This window comes from Lontra canadensis, unplaced genomic scaffold (assembly GCF_010015895.1).
Source record: "Lontra canadensis isolate GAN:19392208 unplaced genomic scaffold, GSC_riverotter_1.0 scaffold52, whole genome shotgun sequence".
In the NCBI taxonomy this organism is placed as follows: domain Eukaryota; kingdom Metazoa; phylum Chordata; class Mammalia; order Carnivora; family Mustelidae; genus Lontra; species Lontra canadensis.
Window position 1 is genome coordinate 3,785,096 of NW_022631046.1, and position 21,253 is coordinate 3,806,348.

The 21,253-nt window shown below is 35.2% G+C and overlaps 1 protein-coding gene across 10 annotated transcripts in view; it reads right to left on the reverse strand.

Annotated features, from left to right (window-relative positions):
- CEP290 (centrosomal protein 290) overlaps positions 1-21,253 on the reverse strand; it is a 95,058-nt gene that overhangs the window by 13,505 nt on the left and 60,300 nt on the right. For 9 of the 10 annotated variants that reach the window (XM_032874176.1, XM_032874178.1, XM_032874175.1 and 6 more), the window contains 8 exons: positions 18,560-18,773; positions 17,497-17,634; positions 15,520-15,741; positions 15,062-15,184; positions 8,396-8,541; positions 7,697-7,852; positions 5,457-5,580; positions 983-1,117 (listed from right to left, as the gene is read on the reverse strand). In XM_032874176.1, the coding sequence (XP_032730067.1) occupies positions 983-1,117; positions 5,457-5,580; positions 7,697-7,852; positions 8,396-8,541; positions 15,062-15,184; positions 15,520-15,741; positions 17,497-17,634; positions 18,560-18,773 (1,258 nt within the window). Of the gene's footprint in view, positions 1-982; positions 1,118-4,257; positions 4,993-5,456; positions 5,581-7,696; positions 7,853-8,395; positions 8,542-15,061; positions 15,185-15,519; positions 15,742-17,496; positions 17,635-18,559; positions 18,774-21,253 lie in introns of those variants that run through there. The other variant, XM_032874181.1, reaches the window with a different exon arrangement.

Consider the following 21,253-nt stretch of genomic DNA (forward strand, 5'->3'; position numbering starts at 1 on the left):
AGATATATGTTAAGTTAAAATTTAATACAAGGATATTTTACATATGAATTTCAAGAAATATTTTTCACATTACTGCCTTAATATAGAGTTTAGAATTCTGATTTTAACCATCCCATAAATTACACTTGTAGATCCTTAGACAGATGATAGAAACAGTATTGGTTCTAACAATGTAAAACTCAGAATGCTCTAGAAGCAGGACATAATTATATCATTACCAGTGAAATTAACAGATTGTTACTATTCTAGGTTAGAAAATAGAACTGAAAGAATTAGCCAGCCAGAAGAAAAAAGATTCCCATAAATAGGATGAGATTTGGAAAACCAAAGATAAACTATTATAAACACCAAAATAAAATTCCTAAAAGAGATAATTATCCTAATTGTTTTAAATGTAAAGACTTATTTTTTTTTAGGTATCTTAATATTTTAAAGATTGATGATTGTTACTGAAATACAACATCCACTCTCTTGCCTCAGGGCTTTGAACTTGCTATTTCTGTTGTCTAGAACTCTTTTTCCAGTACCTATATGACCCACTTCCTCATCTGTCCCCTAGCTCTGCTAAAATATCATTTTATTAAGAAAACCTTCCCCTATACCCCAGTTTAAATAGCTATTCCATACACTCCCAGATACACACACACACACACACACACACACACACATCTTTCATACCAACTGTGCTTTTCTCCTTACCACTTAACATCAGCTGACATTCTGTATATTGACTTTTTACTTATTATCTACTTCCCCACTAGAACATAAGTTCTACGACTGCAAGAAATTTTTTGATTGCTAAGTGCCTCACAATGAAGTAGGCTTTCAACGAATAATTGTTGCGTGAACAAATGTAGAAAGTGTAACACTACCATATTTTATGAATGTGAGTTTCTGACATCTTCATAAACTAATATGAAGAGGGACAAAAAGGCTTTCAGGCATTAGGTTTCCTAACTAGAGTAAAGAACATTAAATTTACCTTTAATCTTGGCAAATCTTTATTTGCTTGTTCAAGCTGAAATTTTAGTTCAATATTTTCAGATGACAACTTCAGATTTTCCTTCTGAAGCTCTTGTTCTCTTTGACAATGATCATCTGACTCTACCTCGGAAGTCTTCGGGAAAGTAAAGTTAGAAATATTTTTAAGTTTTAATAATAAAGTAGCATAAGACTTAACAGGATAAGAAAATACTAGCTAAAAGGGAACATTTTTTTTTGAGGAAAAATATGGAAAGTTGGAGAGCTCTAGAAAAAAATTGCCCCAAATTAATAAGTTAGAATATAAAAATGGCAAAGAAAAGGTAATGCGTTTTAATTAATAGAGAAAGCAAAATCAAGTATGTCTTAACATCCACAGACATAATGTCTCCATGTATACTCTCATAATGACTAAACTAATTTGTGCTAATTTTCCCCGTCGAAAATTATGGTTATTATTTGTTATGGATTATATTATGTCCTAAACCCTACCCCACCCTCAAATTCGTATGTTGAAGTCCCAACCCCAGTACCTCAGAATGTGACCTTATTTGGATACAGGACCTTTTCAGAGGTACTCAAGTTACAGTCATTAAGGTGGACCCTGACCCAGTAGGAGTGGTATCCTTATAAAGAAGGGAAATGTGGATACATAGGTATGCATAGAACAATGTGAAGAGACAGCGAGAAAATGGCCATTTACAAGCCAAGGAGAAGGGCCTGGCATAGATTCTTCCTTCACAAGTTAAAGAAGTCATCAACCCTGCCAAGACCTTCTTTTTGGACTTCAGGCTTCCAGAACTGTGAGAATAAAATTTCTGTCAGGCCACATAATTTGTGGTGCTTTGTTAAAATAGCCCTAGCAAATGAATACACAAACCTATAAAAAGAAATGCCATAATTTCTCTCTCCTTCTTCGGAAAGCTCTTCTTCATTCCTTGAGCAAAAGCAATTACTCCCTCCTCTGAAACCCAATTACACTATGTCTGCATTTCTCTTGGCACAAATTCACCTTGGGTTATTATTTATGTTCATTTTTACTTCTCGTTCTAAGCAACAAGTCATTCAAAAGGGAAATAAGTGCTTGATTACTTTTTTCTATACAGTGGGTAGAATACCACCTACCTCACATGATTATTACGAGCATCATATGAAATAATTTTGTGCAAGCACTCAGCATAGCTTTAGTGTGTCCTCCCCTCATCCCTTTCTCTCTCTACTGGTTTGATGGACTATCAAGTCAATAACTCCACAGACATTATTGTTTAAAAAATACAGTATTAGAAAAATACATCCATTATACATGGCTCTATACCATCTTTTTAAATTAGCAGTATGTTGAATATTTCACATTCTGATACACTTCCCCTTGAGTAATAAAAACAAAAGTAAAATAAATTAAAGACACTAAAAAACAGGATACAGAAGAGTAAAGAAACTCTAGGCTGTTGGGTTCTGACCTGAGGGCACAGAACACCACACGCCTCCCCCTGTGTCTATTTGTTCAAAGCAACGTGCATGTATATGCACATATACAGCGGCAAGAAAAAGAAGACAGATGTGTTTGCTGGTGCCTGTAACATAGGAACATGTCTGCGCTTATTCTCTGTCAAATCACCCCAGTATACATTCTATTCTGCTGCGGTTAGGTTAACACCAGGCAAATCATGCCACCTGCAAGGTCCTCGGTTCTTCCATCTTATAAATGAAGGCATAAGATGGGGTCATTTTTAAGGCCTCTTCAGACACAGAAATCTGTAATGCCCTGTCCCTGAGCGCTTCTGTCCCCCTCACTTCATCTCTTCTGTCTGTGGTAGTTGTTTAACAACTGATAAACACCTATCAGCACTGCTGATAGACAGACATAAACCATACTAAGTATCACTCACAGAAGAGAGTACTTCTACATTATCATCTCAAATCAGGGTTTTTGGTTTTTTTTGTTTTTGTTTTGTTTTGTTTTGTTTTGAACACGATTCTCTCCTCACTGCAACATGGTGGCAATTATTTAAGTACATATGGATCATTCTTCCCATTTCTCAAAAAACAAAATTAAAAGTATTTGTTGAAACTGTCCAAATGTCTGGAAAATAAATTCTAATGAAACTCTATTCTGTAAAAATAATATGAATAAAACTCTTACATATTGAATTTTATGAGATTTCCAGTTCTTGTACAGAAGAGGAATCCTGCTAAAAGGGATACACTGCTAGGGGCATGTGGGTCGCATTGTCAGCAAAGTGTCAGACTCTTGGTTTCAGCTCAGGTCATGATCTCAGGGTTGTTGAGACTGAGACCCGCTTTGCTCTGTGCTCAGTGCGGAGTCTAAGATTCACTTTGCCTCTGCACCTCCCCACCGCATGCTCTCTCTCTCTCTAAAATAAATAAATCTTAAAAACAAAAACAAAAACGGATGGGGGATACACTGCTAGAAACCAAATTCTTAGTGGGTGGGAGTTAAAGAAACACACAGTGGATGTCTCAAACTTTTAATTATTTATTATCAAGTAAAAAGAAAAAGTTTTATGAACCTGGATAAAGAAATGAAACAAGAATTAAGTCACTTTCATCCATTTTCTCCTCACATTTAAATGTCTGTTTTTATTGATGTTTTTAGGACTTGGGTCTCTGGAATATATAGGTGCAAGGGATAAAGAAAAAAAAAGATAACTGCTATTTGATTTCAGCTGGGGGCAAACATGTCTTAGCCTGTACTGCACTGTGAATGGACCAAAAAGTAGTGTGTCAAGAGAGATCATGAACTAGAGAGTCAGACCCGTGTTTAGATCCTGGTTCTGGATCACTAGAGATATTACTCATGCTCCAAGTTGCCCATGTAAAACAGAAATAATACTCCGCAAAGCGCTATGAAAATTAAACCTAGGCACAACATTGCAACACAGGCAAACTCCCTTCTTTCATTATAAAAAAGTGTATGTCATAAACTATGTGGCAAAAAGATGACCAAAGAATGTCATACGGTATCGTAACATACTTTTACTGATCGTATTCACTGTAGTAAAAGTCTGTGATGAGACTTCAGAGCAACCTACATTAGAAATTTCTAAGGCAACATGAACATCTCTATAGGGCCAGATTTTTGTCACCCCATAATGTAATCTAATTCTTTTTAAGTGAGTACTAGTGGTAAAACAGTGAGTACTAAAATGAATTAGGAAATGCATAACCATTAATTTTTGAAGGAACCAGCTTAAGACACATTTCTTAATATATATATTACATATAATATATATATATCATTAACAATATAGTTAATATTCTTTACGAATCCTATACAACGTATTTCCATTTGTCCCACATGTGTATACCACTTGCTACAGGAAGATTCCGCTAACACACACACACAGGACCGCCATGGACTCAAACCTGGGACACTTCGTCTCTTGGCCAGACTGGTCCGTCGGAGTCAGAGTTTGCCTGTGCGCCCTCCTCAGCACACCGACTCAGTGCGGCCGCAACTGTGGCATAATCAGGGTCCTCTCTGGTGGATTCCTCTGGATCCCAGTGGTGGTTGTGACCCACAGCTTCAGCTACTTGTCCCTCTCCTTCGTCATTCTTGCCTAGCTCATTCTCTTCCTCGTTTTCATGTTCCTGTTTATTATTTTCACAACTGTCTTGATTTATTTTCTCAATTTCGGGATCTGCTTCATTTTCAAAATTGGACTTAACATCTGCCAAGGTACCATTAGTTGACTTAAATGGACTTGACTTATGTTTTGGTCTTGTCTCAGATTTATTTAACTCCGTAGGCTCTACAGTATCTTCTGCTGTGTGTTTTTCTTCATTACTGGGATCCCGTAGAATATCTTTAGGTACCTGATCATGTAAGTCGTCACTGGCATCTATTCCCTTCCCATTTTTAATTCTGAAAACTGTTACAGGTTTTTTTTTGTTCCTGTGTAAAGTGTTCTTTTTGTAAAAAGTATTGTGCCTGTATTTATTAACACTGGTAGCAAGGGTAGAAAGCGTAGTTGTGTCACATAACAGATTCTGCTTGAAGCAGAAGAAAGAGAAGAAACATGAAAAGAAGAAAGAAATAACAAAAACATACACACCAATTGTTTTAAAGTAAGACACAACAAACAATTCTGTATTAGTGACTTTTTATAAAGAAACCTAGAAATATATAACATGTCTGAGTGGAAACAATGCTAAATAGACATATTTTTCTAATTTACCCAATTGTATGTTCTTGCCGCAGCAAAACTCAAAATGATAACTTCATTTAAAAACACATTTGTAATAAGATTTCATACAAAGCCTAAGAATCTTAAGTTTACTTATGTAAGGAGGATTAAAGAAGTTCACATACATCACTACCTGGTAAAAATAAAAGTTGAATTTATTGCATTAATATTATAAGAGGGATCTAATATTCTGGCTCAGATAAAGGTTTCTACCTTTATATCACTTTTAAACTTTAAAAACAGAAAAACAAAAAGGTGTATACTTACTGAAGTTCTAGAATATGCCTCCTTTGAAAACTGTTTTTCTAAAACATGAAGTTTTTCTTGGAGGTATCTATTTTGTAAACGTAAATCTTCAATGACAGAATCTCTAGGGAGAGCTTGGCGTGTCCTATGAGAAACAACAACAGACTCTTTACTATTCAAACTTCAACTCTCCACAGCTTTACTCTACCAACATATAGAAAAGAAAGAAAATATGTATTATTAATACAGTATTTACTTGAAATTCCACAAAACTTGTAAGCTTTGCAAAAATCAAGACATGACTCTACAGTATAAGTGATCCTCTACAGAGGATTCGCTGCAGGGGTCTTTTGAATTATGAGTTAACAAGTGTATTTTGATTTATGGAAACACATTTTATCTTTAAAGACCATGCATCTACTTATATGGAACTGTGTAAGCCAAATCAAAATAGCCACTATTTTTAAAACATTATATAACAATTTCATAACATCTGTGTGCTTCTTGAAAAGCTCAAGGATTCACAAAAGGCTCTTAGTGGTGCCAGATAATCTGTTATTCCAGGTCTCATGAGCGTGGCCTCCAAGGCCCTCCATAACCTGGCCCCACTACACCTATTCAACCTAATTGTCCAGGAGTCTACCTTTACTAAGGCAAAAAAGTCTACCCTTACCCACACATGAAAGCTTTACTCCTGCCACTATGTCTCTGATAGGGTTCTGCTCTCTTGGAATGTCCCTCCTCCTTTTAATATCTAGATCGATTCATTCAACTTAGAAATTCAAATTGAGCTGAGAAAGTAAGTTCCATCTCTTCTATCAGATCTTCTCCAATTACTTCAGCCACACAGATTCACATTATTAGGAAAACAAAACAAAGCCTCTAAAAGCATTAAGTTTCAAAACTAAAATATTTTGATCCTTGTGAAAACTGCAAAGGAGAAAAAAGGGTTTAATGTTGTTTTGAACATATGCTTAGATCAAGACAAAGAAGGGAAGGCTGAGATCAAACAGTATCTGTACAAGAGGTGTCGAAAGAAAGAATTCTTCAATCGCTTTTTTCTTCTCCATCATGAAAAATTCTGAGGGATTTAAGAAACAATGACTTAGGAAAAAAAGAAAGGAAATGTAGATGCTCAGGAGTGTTCCCTTAAAGGAGTTCACATTACATTAACACTGACACAATCACAGGCATTAATAAAGAAGCACTAATGGTAATTTTTGAAGATTAACAGAAAGGAAAAAAAGTATGATAAATTTAGGAACAGCAAGTATCCTCATATACGAATATGACAAGTAGGTAAGACCTTAAAAATGATCATTAAGATGATTCTGGACATCTTGTAAGTACTTAGTAGAGAAGTGACAGATTATGTAAAACTAACTGAAGTTCATCTAAGAATAAATGAAACAGATCATTACAGTTTCAGTTGTTGTTAGAAAATGATTTTATTTGGTTTTGCATGACTGATTATATCAGCATGGAAAGAGAGGACAAAACAAAAAAATTTCAAAGACTCTGCTAAAGAAATGACATGGCGGGGAGAGGGAGAGCTGGTTCTAGGTACAGGGGAGTAAACATATCCAATCTTGCCTCTCTCAAATGCATGGAACAGCTATTTGAGAACTCTGAAAAGTTAATATTTTACAGACTGGGATAGCATACCAGAATTTGAAGTATCAGCAAATAGGCAGTGATTTACCTTTCCTTTTCCTCTGGTGTTTCTTGGCCTGAATACAACACTGTTTGAAACCTGAAGATGAGTGTTAGTACTGAGGGAAAAAGCCCCAGATTTCCCTCAAAGTACCAAAAAGAGGAGCCCTAGGGAAATGGAAAGTATTAGGGAGATCAAAGAAAGGGAGGAACTAAAAAAAGGGATCTTATAAAGTCATTTATGAACTTCTGGGCTCACCACAGAGCGGTGTGTGCATGGATCTGATCTTAGGGTAGCAAAGACTCACCCCACAGAAAACAGTTCGGAATGTAGGCCTGAACCTATCCAGACTGGCTGCCTGCTAAAACAAAAATATCCACATTTTCTATAGAATTTAACCAAGATCCAAAGTTTCACCACATAATATTCAGAAGATTCAAGAATACAATCCAAAATGAGGCGGCATACCAAGAACCAGAAATATCTTAACTCACATAGGAAAAGACAATAGAACCCAAGCCTAAAGTAATACACATTCATTACATCAATTACTGTGGGTCAGTTTTTGTCCTTATAATGGGTACCACATTTTCATGAAACAGCCTACCTCATATATGAAATGTCATTTTCTAAGTCAAGATTTCTTTTTTTCAATTCTTCCAACTCCTTTTCTGACTCCAAAGCTCGCACTCCCATAACTTGATCAACAGTAATGCCAGTTGTTTTTAGTTTCCTCTGCAAGGTAAGTTTCTCTTTGTCAGCTCTGTGGGATTTAATGTAGCCTCATGAAAATATTTCACTGTTTTGCATTCAATTTATTAAACCACAGCTTACTCAATTACAAGCCCAACATAAAAAAATTAGATCTTTCTGTATTTGCTATGAGCTAAGTTATTTCAAAATTATAGTAAGCCCATTTACAAATTTTTTAAATACCCTTTTTTTTAAAGATTCTATTTATTAAAGAGAGAGAGAGAGAGAGAGTGCATACAAGTATGAGGGAGAGGCAGAGGGAGAGATAGGCAGACTTCAAGCCAAGCAGGGAGCTGACGTGCCACTCGATCTCAGAACCCTGGGATCATGACCTGAGCTGAAGGCAGATGCTAAACAAAGTGAGCCACCTAGGTCACCCAAGTTGTTAAAATACTTATAAACACATTTTAAAGAAAATAAAAAGTGAACTATAAACAATAACTGATAATTAAAAGTAGGAAAATTTTCAAGTATGATATCAAATATGATAAAACAATATAACTTCCAAATCAAGATTTTGCACATAATTAATTAGACTTATCTTTAAACTCACTTGGCAAAAAGATCTTTCAAAGTAGTCAACTGCTTTGTTAGAATATAGACTTCTCCCTCTTTTTCCTTCAACTTGTTTCTAATTCCCTCTATTTTGGTTTGCCATTTTTTACCTTCTTCCCACCTAATTAATTCTTCTTTAGCACTCTGTGAATAACAATGGAGAAAATTACCAATATTGTTTTTTAATTTCAAGATGTATCAATTACAATTTACTAGAACAATGGTAAACCAATATTTCTTAGAGATTATGTAAATACATTCATTTTGCTATGTAACTTCTAGACTCTTTAGACATGCCAAGCTATTAACAAAAATCCCCTTCAGTATAGGGTTCTGTATTCTATTACTTGACAGATGATATTCTAGGGAAAAGTCTGGACTAAGGCCAACAGACTTAGGAGTCTTTAAGATTATTTATTTATTTATTTACTTACTTATTTATTTTTCAGTGTTCCAAAATTATTGTTTATGCACCACACCCAGTGCTCCATGCAATACATGCCCTCCATAATACCCACCACCAGGCTCACCCGACCCCCAACCCTACTCCCTCCAAAGCCCTCAGTTTGTTTCTCAGAGTCCACAGTCTCTCATGGTTTGTCTCCCCCTCCAATTTCCCCAAATTCACTTCTCCTCTCTATCTCCCAATATCCTCTGTGTTATTACTTATGCCCCAAAGGTAACTGAAACCACATAATTGACTCTCTCTGCTTGACTTATTTCCTCAGCATAATCTCTTTCAGTCCCGTCCATGTTGATACAAAAGTTGGGTATTCATCCTTTCTGATGGAGTCATAATACTCCATTGTATATATGGACCATATCTTCTTTATTCATTCATCTGTTGAAGGGCGTCTTGGTTCTTTCCAGTTTGGCGACTATGGCCATTGCTGCTATGTACATTGAGGTACAGATGCCCCTTCAATACATTTGTATCTTTGGTATAAATACCCAGTAGTGCAATTGCAGGGTCAGAGGGTAGCTCTATTTTTAATTTCTTAAGGAATCCCCACACAGTTTTCCAAAATGGCTACACCAACCTGCATTCCCACCAACAGTGTAAGAGGGTCCCCCTTTATCCACATCCTCTCCAACACTTGTAAACTGTCCTGTTAATTTTGGCCATTCTAACTGGTGGAAGGTGGTATCTCAATTGGTTTTGATTTGAATCTCCCTGATGGCTAATGATGATGAACATTTTTTCATGTGTCTGTTAGCCATTTGTATGTCTTCTTTAGAGAAGTGTCTATTCATGCCTTCTGCCCATTTTTTGACGTGATTATCTGTTTTTTGAGTGTTGAGTTTGAGGAGTTCATGACAGACCTTGGATATCAGGCCTTTGTCTGTAGTGTCATTTGCGAATATCTTCTCCCATTCCAAGGGTTGCCTCTTTGTTTTGTTGACTGTTTCCATTGCTGTGCAGAAGCTTTTCATCTTGATGAAGTCCCAAAAGTTCATTTTCGCTTTTGTTTCCTTTGCCTTTGGAGGCACATGCCTTGAAAGAAATTGCTGTGGCTGATGTCAAAGAGGTTACTGCCTATGTTTTCCTCTAGGATTTTAATAGATTCCTGCCTCACGTTGAGGTCTTTTATCCATTTCCAATTTATCTTTGTGTATGGTGTAAGAGAATGGTTGAGTTTCATTCTTCTACACATAGCTGTCCAATTTTCCCAGCACCATTTATTGAACAGACTGTCTTTTTTTTCCACTGGATATTTTTTCCTATTTTGTCAAAGATTATTTGACCACAGAGTTGAGGTTCCATATCTGGACTCTCTACTCTGTTCCACTGGTCTATGTGTCTGTTTTTGTGCCAGTACCATGCTGTCTTGGTGATCACAACTTTGTAGTAAAGCTTGAAATCAGGCCATGTGATGCCCCCAGTTGTGTTTTTCTTTTTCAACATTTCCTTAGCAATTCAGGGTCTTTTCTGGTTCCATAAAAATTTTAGGATTGTTTATTCCAGCTCTCTGAAAAATGCCGGTGAAATTTTGATGAGGATGGCCTGCTTAGGAATGATTGGACCAACCAGGAAATCAAAGAAGAACTTAAACAATTCATGGAAACCAATGAGAACGAAGACACTTCAGTCCAAAACCTATGGGATACGGCAAAGGCAGTCCTAAGGGGGAAATACATAGCCATCCAAGCTTCCCTTAAAAAAATTGAAAAATCCAGAATATACCATCTCTCTTTACACCTTAAAGAACTGGAGAATCAACAACAAATCAAGCCAACCCCATACACAAGAAGGGAAATAATCAAGATTAGAGCAGAGATCAATGGGACAGAAACTAGAGCTACAGTAGAACACATCAATGAAACTAAAAGCTTGTTCTTTGAAAGAATCAATAAGATTAATTAAACCATTGGCCAAACTAATCCAAAAGAAAATAGAGAGGACCCAAATTAATAAAATTATGAATGAAAAGGGAGAGATCATGACTAACACCAAGGAAAAAGAAACAATCACCAGAAATTATTATCAACAGTTATATGCCAATAAGTTAGGCAAACTAGATGAAATGGATGCATTCGTGGAAACCTATAAACTTCCAAAACTGAATCAGGAAATAATTGACAACCTGAATAGACCAATACCTAGTAACAAGATTGAAGCAGTGATCAAAAACTTCCCAAAAAAACAAGAGCCCAGGACCTGATGGATTCCTTGGAGAATTCTACTAAACATTCAAAGAAGAAATAATCCCTATTCTCCTGAAGCTGTTTCAAAACACAGAAACAGAAGGAAAACTTCCAGACTCAGTATGCAGCCAGCATTACCCTGATCCCCAAGCTAGGCAAAGACCCCACAAAAAGGAGAATTTCAGACCAATTTCACTGATGAATATGGGTGCCAAGATTCTCAACAAGATCCTAGCTAATAGGATCCAACAGTACATGAAAACGATTATCCACAATGACCAGGTGGGATTTATCCATGGGATGCAAGGGTGGTTCAACATTCACAAATCAATCGATGTGATAGAATAAATCAATAAGAGAAGAGAGAAGAACCACATGGTCCTCTCAATAGATACAGAAAAAGCATTTTACAAAATACAGCATCTGTTCCTGAATAAAACGATTCAAAGTATAGGGATAGAGGGAACATTCCTCAACTTCATAAAATCTATCAATGAAAAACCCACTGCAAATATCATTCTCAACGGGGAAAGGTGACAGCCTTCACTTTGAGATCCGGAAAGCGACAAGGATGTCCACTCTTGCCACCGTTGTTCAACATAGCACTAGAAGTCCTAGCAATAGCTATCAGACAACAAAAAGAAATAAAAGGTATTCAAATTGGCAAAGAAGAAGTCTTTAAGATTCTAATAAAGATGATCATGACCAAAGTAAGCTTCTAACAAAGAATGTATATGTACAAAGGATCAACCCAATTTTAACCAAAACAGCAATCTTCTAGCATCACAGCACCTTCAAATCTTCAATCCACATGACTTCTCTTATCGAATATATATATAGTGCTACTCATCTGCCAAATATTACTCTAGGTACTAGAAGTAGAAGCAATGAATAAACCAGAGAAAGAGCATTATAGTCTAATTTATGATGGTTGGGTGGATTAGAGAAAGGGAACAAAATATAGACAAAAAGAAAAAAATATTTTGTATTACATTAGCTGGTGATAAGTGCTTAAAAAAAAAGAGCAGCGAAGAGAACTAGCTAGTGGCATTAACAATGCCATTGGGACATACAAACTTCCAATAGGATACATTTGTATCAGTCTGCATTTGTAGCTCTGAATTTCTACTAATGCTACACTACTTCATTATATTTTCTAATGTAGCATGTCAGAGCATTTTCATGTTGAAATATGAGGAATATAGAAATATCTATTATTTTATAAATTATTTTTTCTTTCTCCTTTATATTTCATTTATAATGATTATTTTGAAATTACACATGTAAGTAGATTCTATTAACTATAAATTTCATGTGGAATAGCACAGAGGATGTCATGAAACACTGTATTTATTACAAAAGGCAATGCCGGGGCTGAAAGAGTTAAAAGACATAGTTTAAAGTCAAATGCTCAACTAAGATAAGTTGCCCTATCAAAACTGTCTTCTTTGACACTGGCCAATTTTTTGCCTTATTTATTTAGTCCAGTTAACAAGTATTCTTTTAAAAAATGCAAAAACTTCAGTGTTTGATCATTATTAATTTCTTTTTTTCCTGAAATATATACAAGGAATTTTGTGACTTCCAGAATTATAAGTATTTGTTTGGGCGTAATGGTATATAAGTAAATAATTCTGCAGCATTGGCGTGCTTTGTAGGGATTGGGCAATTCTATCCTATCTGACATTACCCTTTGAATTAAGACTGAGCAAAACAAGGCTAAAACAACTTAAAAATGAACCACAACAACAATAAAATAACAAAGACAAATGTCACCAAGGATCTGTTCTAGATGGGGGAAGAAGAGAGGATACAGAGAGAACTTCTCTTTTCATATTTTCTGTACCAATAGCCACTCAGGCATGGACTTCAGAATAATGTAATTGCATTTTAAATTTTTCTTTCGTTTAACAAATACCAAGCATCTAATACATACCAAGTAGTGCTGTAGGTGGTGGGGATACAATAATAAACAGAACAGGCAAAATTCCTGCCATTAAAGCTTATAGTCCAAAAGATGAACACATAGATAAGTACATCTCTAGTATGTCAGATAATAATAAATGCTATGAAGAAAAGTATAGCAACAAAAGAAACAGGAATGCAAGGCATGGGAGTGAGTGTGGTATCTCATATAGATAGGCTATAAGAAATTGACAGAGAAAAGGTGTAGAAATTCCAATATAAGAGCATTTTTTTAATATAAAAGCATTCATGAATTCAAAATACCCCATACAGCAGAATTTGAAATAATGCTCTTACTAGATTCCTGGATACAAATTTGATTAGGGTTGCTCTTTGTGTTCTCTTTTCATAATAAGTAATAATACTATACAGTGCTATGGACTGGATGGCTTACAAAGGACTTGCACATATTGTTCCATTTGTTTTTGTTGTTGTTGTTGTTTTTAAGATTTTATTTATTTATTTGACAGAGAGATCACAAGCAGGCAGAGAGGCAGGCAGAGAGAGAGGAGGAAGCAGGCTCCCTGCCGAATAGAGAGCCCAATGCGGGACTTGATCCCAGGACTCCGAGACCATGACCTGAGCCAAAAGCAGAGGTTAACCCACTGAGCCACCCAGGTGCCCACATATTGTTCCATTTGACTGTCAAAATAATCTTGGGAAACTGGCAATGCAAGATGTATCATTTCAAATTATCAGGAGAAATAAACTGAAACACAGATGAGGAATCCAGGCAAAGCCACAGGCTACTGAGATATTCTTTAGGAAATGGCATCCAAGGATTAGACCTATGCCCAAGTGGGGAGGCAGCAAAGAAAGCAATCTGGTAGAGTAAGGACATTTTACCTTGTGATTTTTAAGAGCAAAGCTTCTGACAACGAGTACTGTGTGGTTCAATGTATACAAACACAAACATTTTAATAATAATTATAATAACACTGGTGAATTTTCATAGGTAAAATGAATTTTGGAATATATTATATTAAGGTATTTTAATTCGATTACTAATCTCTATTCAGTGGCATTAAAGACACTTTATGTTCATGTTACTGAAAATATTTTATAGATATTGACATTTTCTGGGTAAATTTTACAATAAAAATTTCCCTAATCTTAGCTCCTTTATTGTGATTTTCTACAGGGGCAAACATTACTACTAACACCAATATTTCCCAGGTCTCTCACGATATTTCCAATGTTACCCATATAAATCTTCAGCTTATTTGTAATAAGTTATATGCATTTTAGCAACCGATAATTCTTGTTAGTAATTTTTATTACAAAATAGTTTACTAGTTAACCTGTTAGCTAATTTTAAGCAACTTTTCTCACATTTCAGAGTCAATTTATGAGTAGTTTGGTTACTGATTACTACAAATATTGAAAGTGAAAAAAATTTTATTCCAAATTATTTTATTTACCCTGAACTAACAGTCCAGTCTACCGAAGGATAAAAAGGGCACATTTGGGTCTAGGTAGCAGACTAAAAACGCCCAACTTTCTTTCCCAAAATCAAAATCACCAATTTATATAAAAAATTAGGTTGGGGAGAAGTTGGATAGGTAAAGTTTGAGGGGATTTTAGAGGTACTATAATGTCAGGAAGAGGACATGGAGACATTCTAGTAACTTCTGAGTAAGAGTTACATTTTAGGAGTCTCCCATAAATACCTTTAAAAAAAAAAAACTTTATTTATTTATTTGATAACAGAGAGAGAGATCACAAGTAAGCAGAGAGGCAGACAGAGGGGGTGGGGGAAGCAGGCTCCCTGCTGAGCAGAGAGCCCCATCTGGGGCTCCATCCCAGGGCCCTGAGATCATGACCTGAGCTGAAGGCAGTGGCTTAACCCACTGAGCCACCCAGGAACCCCTGGAGTCTCCTATAAATTCTTAAAGGCAGAAACTTGTTTTAGACTGCTCTACACAATTTGATACATTTATAGTATGTATTAGGCCCACAAATTAATATAGTTGATCCTCTGTTCATTAGCTATATAATCGATCTTATTCTATCATTACTTTAAATATATTAATCAGTATGTTTCTTCACATACCTTTTCTTTCACAGGCTTTATTTCTGCCTCATCCACCTTTCTTTCCAGTTGGCTTTCTAGCTTTTTAATTTTCTTTTGGAGTTCTTCAATTAAACTTTGTTTATTATCTATTAGATGTTTCCCCTGAAATATAAGATGTATTTTTACATTTTACAAGTAAAAAGCTATCAACAAAATACACAATAAATATTCCAATTACAGAAATTTTCTGAGGCTATAGCAATCTCTTCTAAATGCACTACTGATACAGATCATACTTGCTACCTCTGCATTTTAAAGATAGGCTACTCTAAAATAACAGATATGACAGAGAGTCACTGAAGGAATCAGCTATATAATCAAAGTGATCTGGAAAGCTAGTTTTAGCAAATATTATAAATGAAATTAAAAAGGTAGAAATAAACCACTACCTATATATTTTAAATCAAAGACTTCATCACAATTAAATATAAAATCACCTGTAATCCACTGGTTAGTCTTTTAATTTGCCTTTTCAGCTCATCATTCTCTTGATCAATTGCATCTTTCTCTCTAAGTATTTTATTATAGGCTTTTTGTTTCTTTTGCAGTTCATTGGTTAAGTCATTCAAATTATCAGTTAGTGAGTTTTCTTTGTTTTTACTTGTTTTAAGAGCTTCTCTCAATTTTAAAAGATTTTCACTTAAATCCTCAATTTGTGTCTGCAAGAAAGGTTTAATTCATAAATCTTCATCAAGTATCAACAACAAAACAGAATATATCCATTACTTAATAAAAAGGCTTCAATCTAAGTATTTATTAAATTATTAATAATATTTATGAAAAGGGTTTAATGCTTATTAAATTAAAATTGGTTAAAACTAAAGTTTCAATCTAAATTTTGAAAGTTCACAGGGGGTAGAAAAACCCACCAACTACATCTATTTATCTAACTTCATTTCAAATGAACCAAGTCTACTTTGAGAAAAACAAAATGTGACAAAATAATCTACAGCAATTCATCTTCAACAAACACCCAGAAACAAAATTTTATCAAATAAGCAAATGTTTTATTATGGCTAAACTAACTTATTAAAGGAACAAGTACATACGAATGTACATGGTTATGTTTTAAGTGCTATGAAGCCTAAAAGTAGAATAAACAAATTCTCTAACTTGTAGTAGTTTTTAACCCATTTTGTAGAGACAAGACATAAAAGGGTAACTCCCTGTATTTGACAGTATATTTAAAGCCACTATATAGGAGTGTCCAGCTGTTCCATATAGTAACTGTGATGGAAATACTGGTACTTGGTTGTTTTGTTGCATAAATGACTACAGGTCAAAAGTATTACTAATAACACTAACAAGAAATTAGTACTACTATAATGCAATTAGAAGAAACACATAAGCTGTCCAGGAGTAGTCAGAAAAGGATTTGAGAAAAAGGACTTTAAGGCTATTAAGAATTTAGAGATGATGTTTCAGGCAAAAAGAAAGGTAATGAAGAAGATACCAATAAAGGGTAATTCCTGTTTATATATTTATTTACTTAATGAATTTTTGGTACTAACTATGCTCATGAACTTGATAGGTACAGTGGGAGATTTAAAAAGGCTAAGTAGAGACACCTGGCTGGCTCAACTGGAAGAGCATCTGACTCTTGTTCTCAGAGTCGAAAGCTGGAGCACATGATGGGTGTAGAGATTATTAACTGAACAATAAATGAAAACAACAACAACAACAACAACAAAAACAAAACCCTAAGTAAAATCCAGTCCCTACACAGTTCAATGGTGGTGAAGAGGAGAAACAAATAAATTCAGTAAATCAAAATTACAAACAAAACATAAAACGTGACATTTTCATTTATGCAGAATGTACTATGTAAAACTGTGTAAAGAAATATAAAACTCACTATGAAACACATATGTTTTGTAAAACGATTTTAAATTACCAAAACTAATGATTGCTCGGTAATGAAAACAGTAAAGTACATTGCCAAAAAATAAATAACTTCAAAAAAGGCTTCAGAGTCAGGCAGCTCTATGAATTACATGTCAAGGACTATATAATCTCCCTAAATTACTGCAGGGACAAAAAAAGGAAAGCTAATTAACTCATATTATGAACTAGCAAAATTAGAAAATTCTGACAAAGCAAAAGAAATAAAACAAAGAAATCTACACACCGACCTCACATCAACATAGAAACAAAAATCCTAAGTAAAATGTTTCTTAATTCTGTTAGGAAGAAGTAATTAATAAGGGCCTATCCTTTGCTAATCTCTAAGACGATAATCAGCGTATGAATATTATAAAGATTCTATTGTTAAAAAATGAATATATATATATCCACAAATAATTTATTAGAATAAATTCCCTATTCATTATCAAAACTACTATATGTCAAAGAGGCTCCTCTTCCAATAGCAATTATAAGGTATTTTGTTATATTGATGCATGTGTTACATTCACCTTTAGCTCTTTAGTATGTCGATCAATAATTTGTTGAACATTGAGATTTGCCTCTTTCTGAGATGTTGCAGAAATAATACGTTCTTCTGCTGCTGCCGTCATTTCTGCCCGGAGTTCCAAAAGTGCTCGACTAAGTGCCTGAAAATTATAACATACATGGTTTTTAAAAAATTAATATTTTATATGCGCAACACGTAATACAAAAATTTAATATGCTTCATCACTTTTAAAAATTTTCCTAAAATACCATGTGTTTAAGCAAACATAACTCACAATCTAACTGTCCTAATTTTTCCAAATGAATGTCCTTTAGTAACTGCATTCAGTTCATCCCAAACTGACAGTGAGAAACTTCAAAATCTTGACAATAATAATTTTGAGAACATAGCATTAAATCAAGACATTTATATTACAAAAACCAATGTTTTGTTTCACTATCCAAGTTTAGGTATTTATCTGAATTACTCACTTAGTACATACTTCTGTGTGAAATTAACCGAATTTATACAGACAAGGAAAATTATAGGATTAGAAAAGACTTAAAATTTGTCAATAAATTTCATAAACTAGCACAGAAAAATAGCATCTTCTAAATCAACTGAGTATATCAAATCTGAGATCAATTTTAAAAACTAATACATCAGATAATCCACTGACCAAATACTTCTCAAAAAACTATCTCTGTGACCTCCTCTTTAAACTTTCCTCCTCACTGTCATATCTCCCCCCAACTCCCCAGAATTGTTTGAAATTATTCAATTATTCAAACTGTTCAAAATAGCTTAGTAGCATAAAATCCAGTTAGAAAAGGAGAGAAAAGAATGGGATTAAGATCTCCCCTTATTTCCTATCAAAATCAAACTGATAACATAAAAAAGTGACACCACCAAATGGCTATTAAAAAGAAATATCTTGAAAAATTCTGCTTAACAGCCTAAGACAAAGCTCATACTTCTTATTACAACAGAGAGATACATGCTATCATCTTTTACTAGTCTTCTCTAAAAGCAATCTATTAGTACATGTATTTCCTAAACACTGGTAATACTCTCTTGTTACTTACTTTTTGTTGCTTCTCTTTCAAAGCTAACTGGCTCTTTAGCCGTTCCACTAGATTTCTCATTGTAGTTGTTGGAGCTCTTGAATTTGCTTCTTTTTGAGCCTGAAGTTCGGATTTTAAACTCTGTGACTCCTTTTGCGAGTGGGCCAGAAGACACCTTAAATCCTCTACTTCTGCCTTCACTTTTTTCACTTCATCCGCATGGTCTTCTTGGAGCCTAACATAAGCAAACATATGTATTTAAGGGAGTGGTTGCTGCAATTAACACTTAGATACAAATTTTATAAAGAACAAATGTTTGGTCCTAAGTATACATATGACCTAAGTCTTAACTCAAATCAAAACAAGAACAATTCTTTGTTTCACTTAACTAACTCTTAAACTTTACATAAAATAGACTTTTCCTTTTAGTTCGTCTACTCTTGATGGCAATGACTGCGTGAAGTAATTTTGTGGTCTAGACAATGAACAAAATTGCACTTTAAATACTGTGTCCTACAAGATGTACCAAAAACTGAAGTTAACTCAAATAATCAAACTGTGAAAATAGGAGGTTTTACGCAAGAAAATACACAGATCTACAATTTCCTAGGACACATTAAAATACACATGTCAATATACACACAGAATAAAAGAATAATTTTAGTTAACATGACATGGTAAGGTAGAAAATGACTCAAGTACTTCACGTGGCAAAAATTTATATATACAAGGTCATTTGAAAGGAAGATTACTTTCTGCATCCAGGAATTATATTCAAAAGTACAAGCAATTTCATATACCAAAACATGACAGAAACTTACTACACCAAAAATAACATTTCATGTATAAAATTTAATATAATGGGGAAAATTAGAGTGAAAAGATCCAAAATAGGTGCCTGGGTGGCTTAGTCAGCCTCTGACTCTCGATTTCCGCTCAGGTCATGATCTCAGGGTCATGAGATCAAGCCCCATATCAGGCTCTGCGCTGGCGTGGAGCCTGCTTAAGTTCCTCTCTCCCCCTCTAGCACACCCCCTCACCCTGCCCCGGCTCGGGTACAGGCGCATGCTCTCTCTCTCTCTCTCTCTCCTATCTCAGAAAAAAATAATAAAGAAAAGAACCAAATGCTATTGCTGATTCTCTTTTCTTTTCTTTTTTTTTAAGATTTTTTAAATTTATTCATTTGACAGACAGAGATCACAAGTAGGCAGAGAGGCAGGCAGAGAAAGAGGAAGGGAAGCAGGCTCCCCGCTGAGCAGACAGCCCAATGCGGGGCTCGATCCCAGGACCCTGAGATCATGACCTGAGCCGAAGGCAGAGGTTTTAACCCACTGAGCCATCCAGGCACCCCACTGATTCTCTTCTTTTAGGGAATAATTTCTTAAAAGTGGCAACTTCTTAATAAAGCAAAAATAGTGTTAATTTTATCAGAGACATACTGGATAAGTAGGTTAAGAATAAAAAGTTCTACTGCGGAACTTCAGAACTGGAATGGAATTACAAAGTCAAGTAGATCAACTTTCCCATTTTTTTTTCAGATAAGAAACTGAGGTCCAGAGAGACAGCTCTGTTTTTGTTGTTTTTTTTTTTTTTTCTAATTTTTACAATTTTTTAAATTATTTGTTTTATTGTGTTATGTTAGTCACCATACAGCACATTATTAGTTTTTGATGCAGTGTTCCATGATTCATCGTTTGCATATAACACCCAGTGCTCCATGCAATCTCTGCCCTCTTTATACCCATCACCAGGCTCTGTTAGGTAGAAGCCAGACAAGAGCTGTGGAAAGAATGCCCTCAGGCAGAGTCCCCAGTGCCTGAAGGGGAATGACTGAGACGTGAGCTGGAATAAGGATGGTAATAAAAATGAACAAAACAAAACAAAAAAGGCTATACATTGTAAGCCTGGGAGCTCAAATCCTGATTTTGTGGCTTCCAAGGCCTTGGACCTGGCGAATCACGAGCCACAGGTGCAGAACCTGTGCTCTCTTCTCCTACCTCTGTCCCAGGGTAACCCCTAGACTCACTATAATGTATTTGTATTGTGGGCACAGCTTCCCCTCCTACAGCCCCTTGAGAAGGGCTGCCAAGACGGTTCTGGTACAAACCTCACAGGGTCAAAAATTCCCCCTCCCAACCTGCGGGAGGATTTTCCCAAATGATTGGAAGCAGCCTCCATTAGAGACCGCCCCACTTACGTCACAGCACCTCCAAGCCCAGAGAAACCCAATAATATCCAATTTCAAAACAACCTAGGGGAACCTGCCCGCTCTCCCACTTTCACTTTAATAAACTGCTTTGTGCTTGCTACTTTCCTTGTGGGGGCCTTTATTCAACCACTGATCCCCATGCAAATCTCCTGGGGAATCCCAGGATGGAGACCTCCACTCAAACAATGCAGACACTCTCTCATTCCTAACAGTTTTACAGTGATTACAAAATATATAAATTATAAACCTATTTTAGGTTTAAAATCTATATCCTGATAAATTGGTTGAGGAATATTTAGAGCATCTAATACAGAGAATGAATCTACTGTCACTATAATTAATTAACAAAATAATGTTTCATTCAAGAAATATTTACTGAACCTCTATTATACACTAGAAACTGTAATAGGTGTGTAAACAAAAGTTTTTATATTTATATATTACTTTACAATTTTCAAATTACTCTCACACACAGTATCATTTGGCCTCCATAAAGGAGCCAGGGT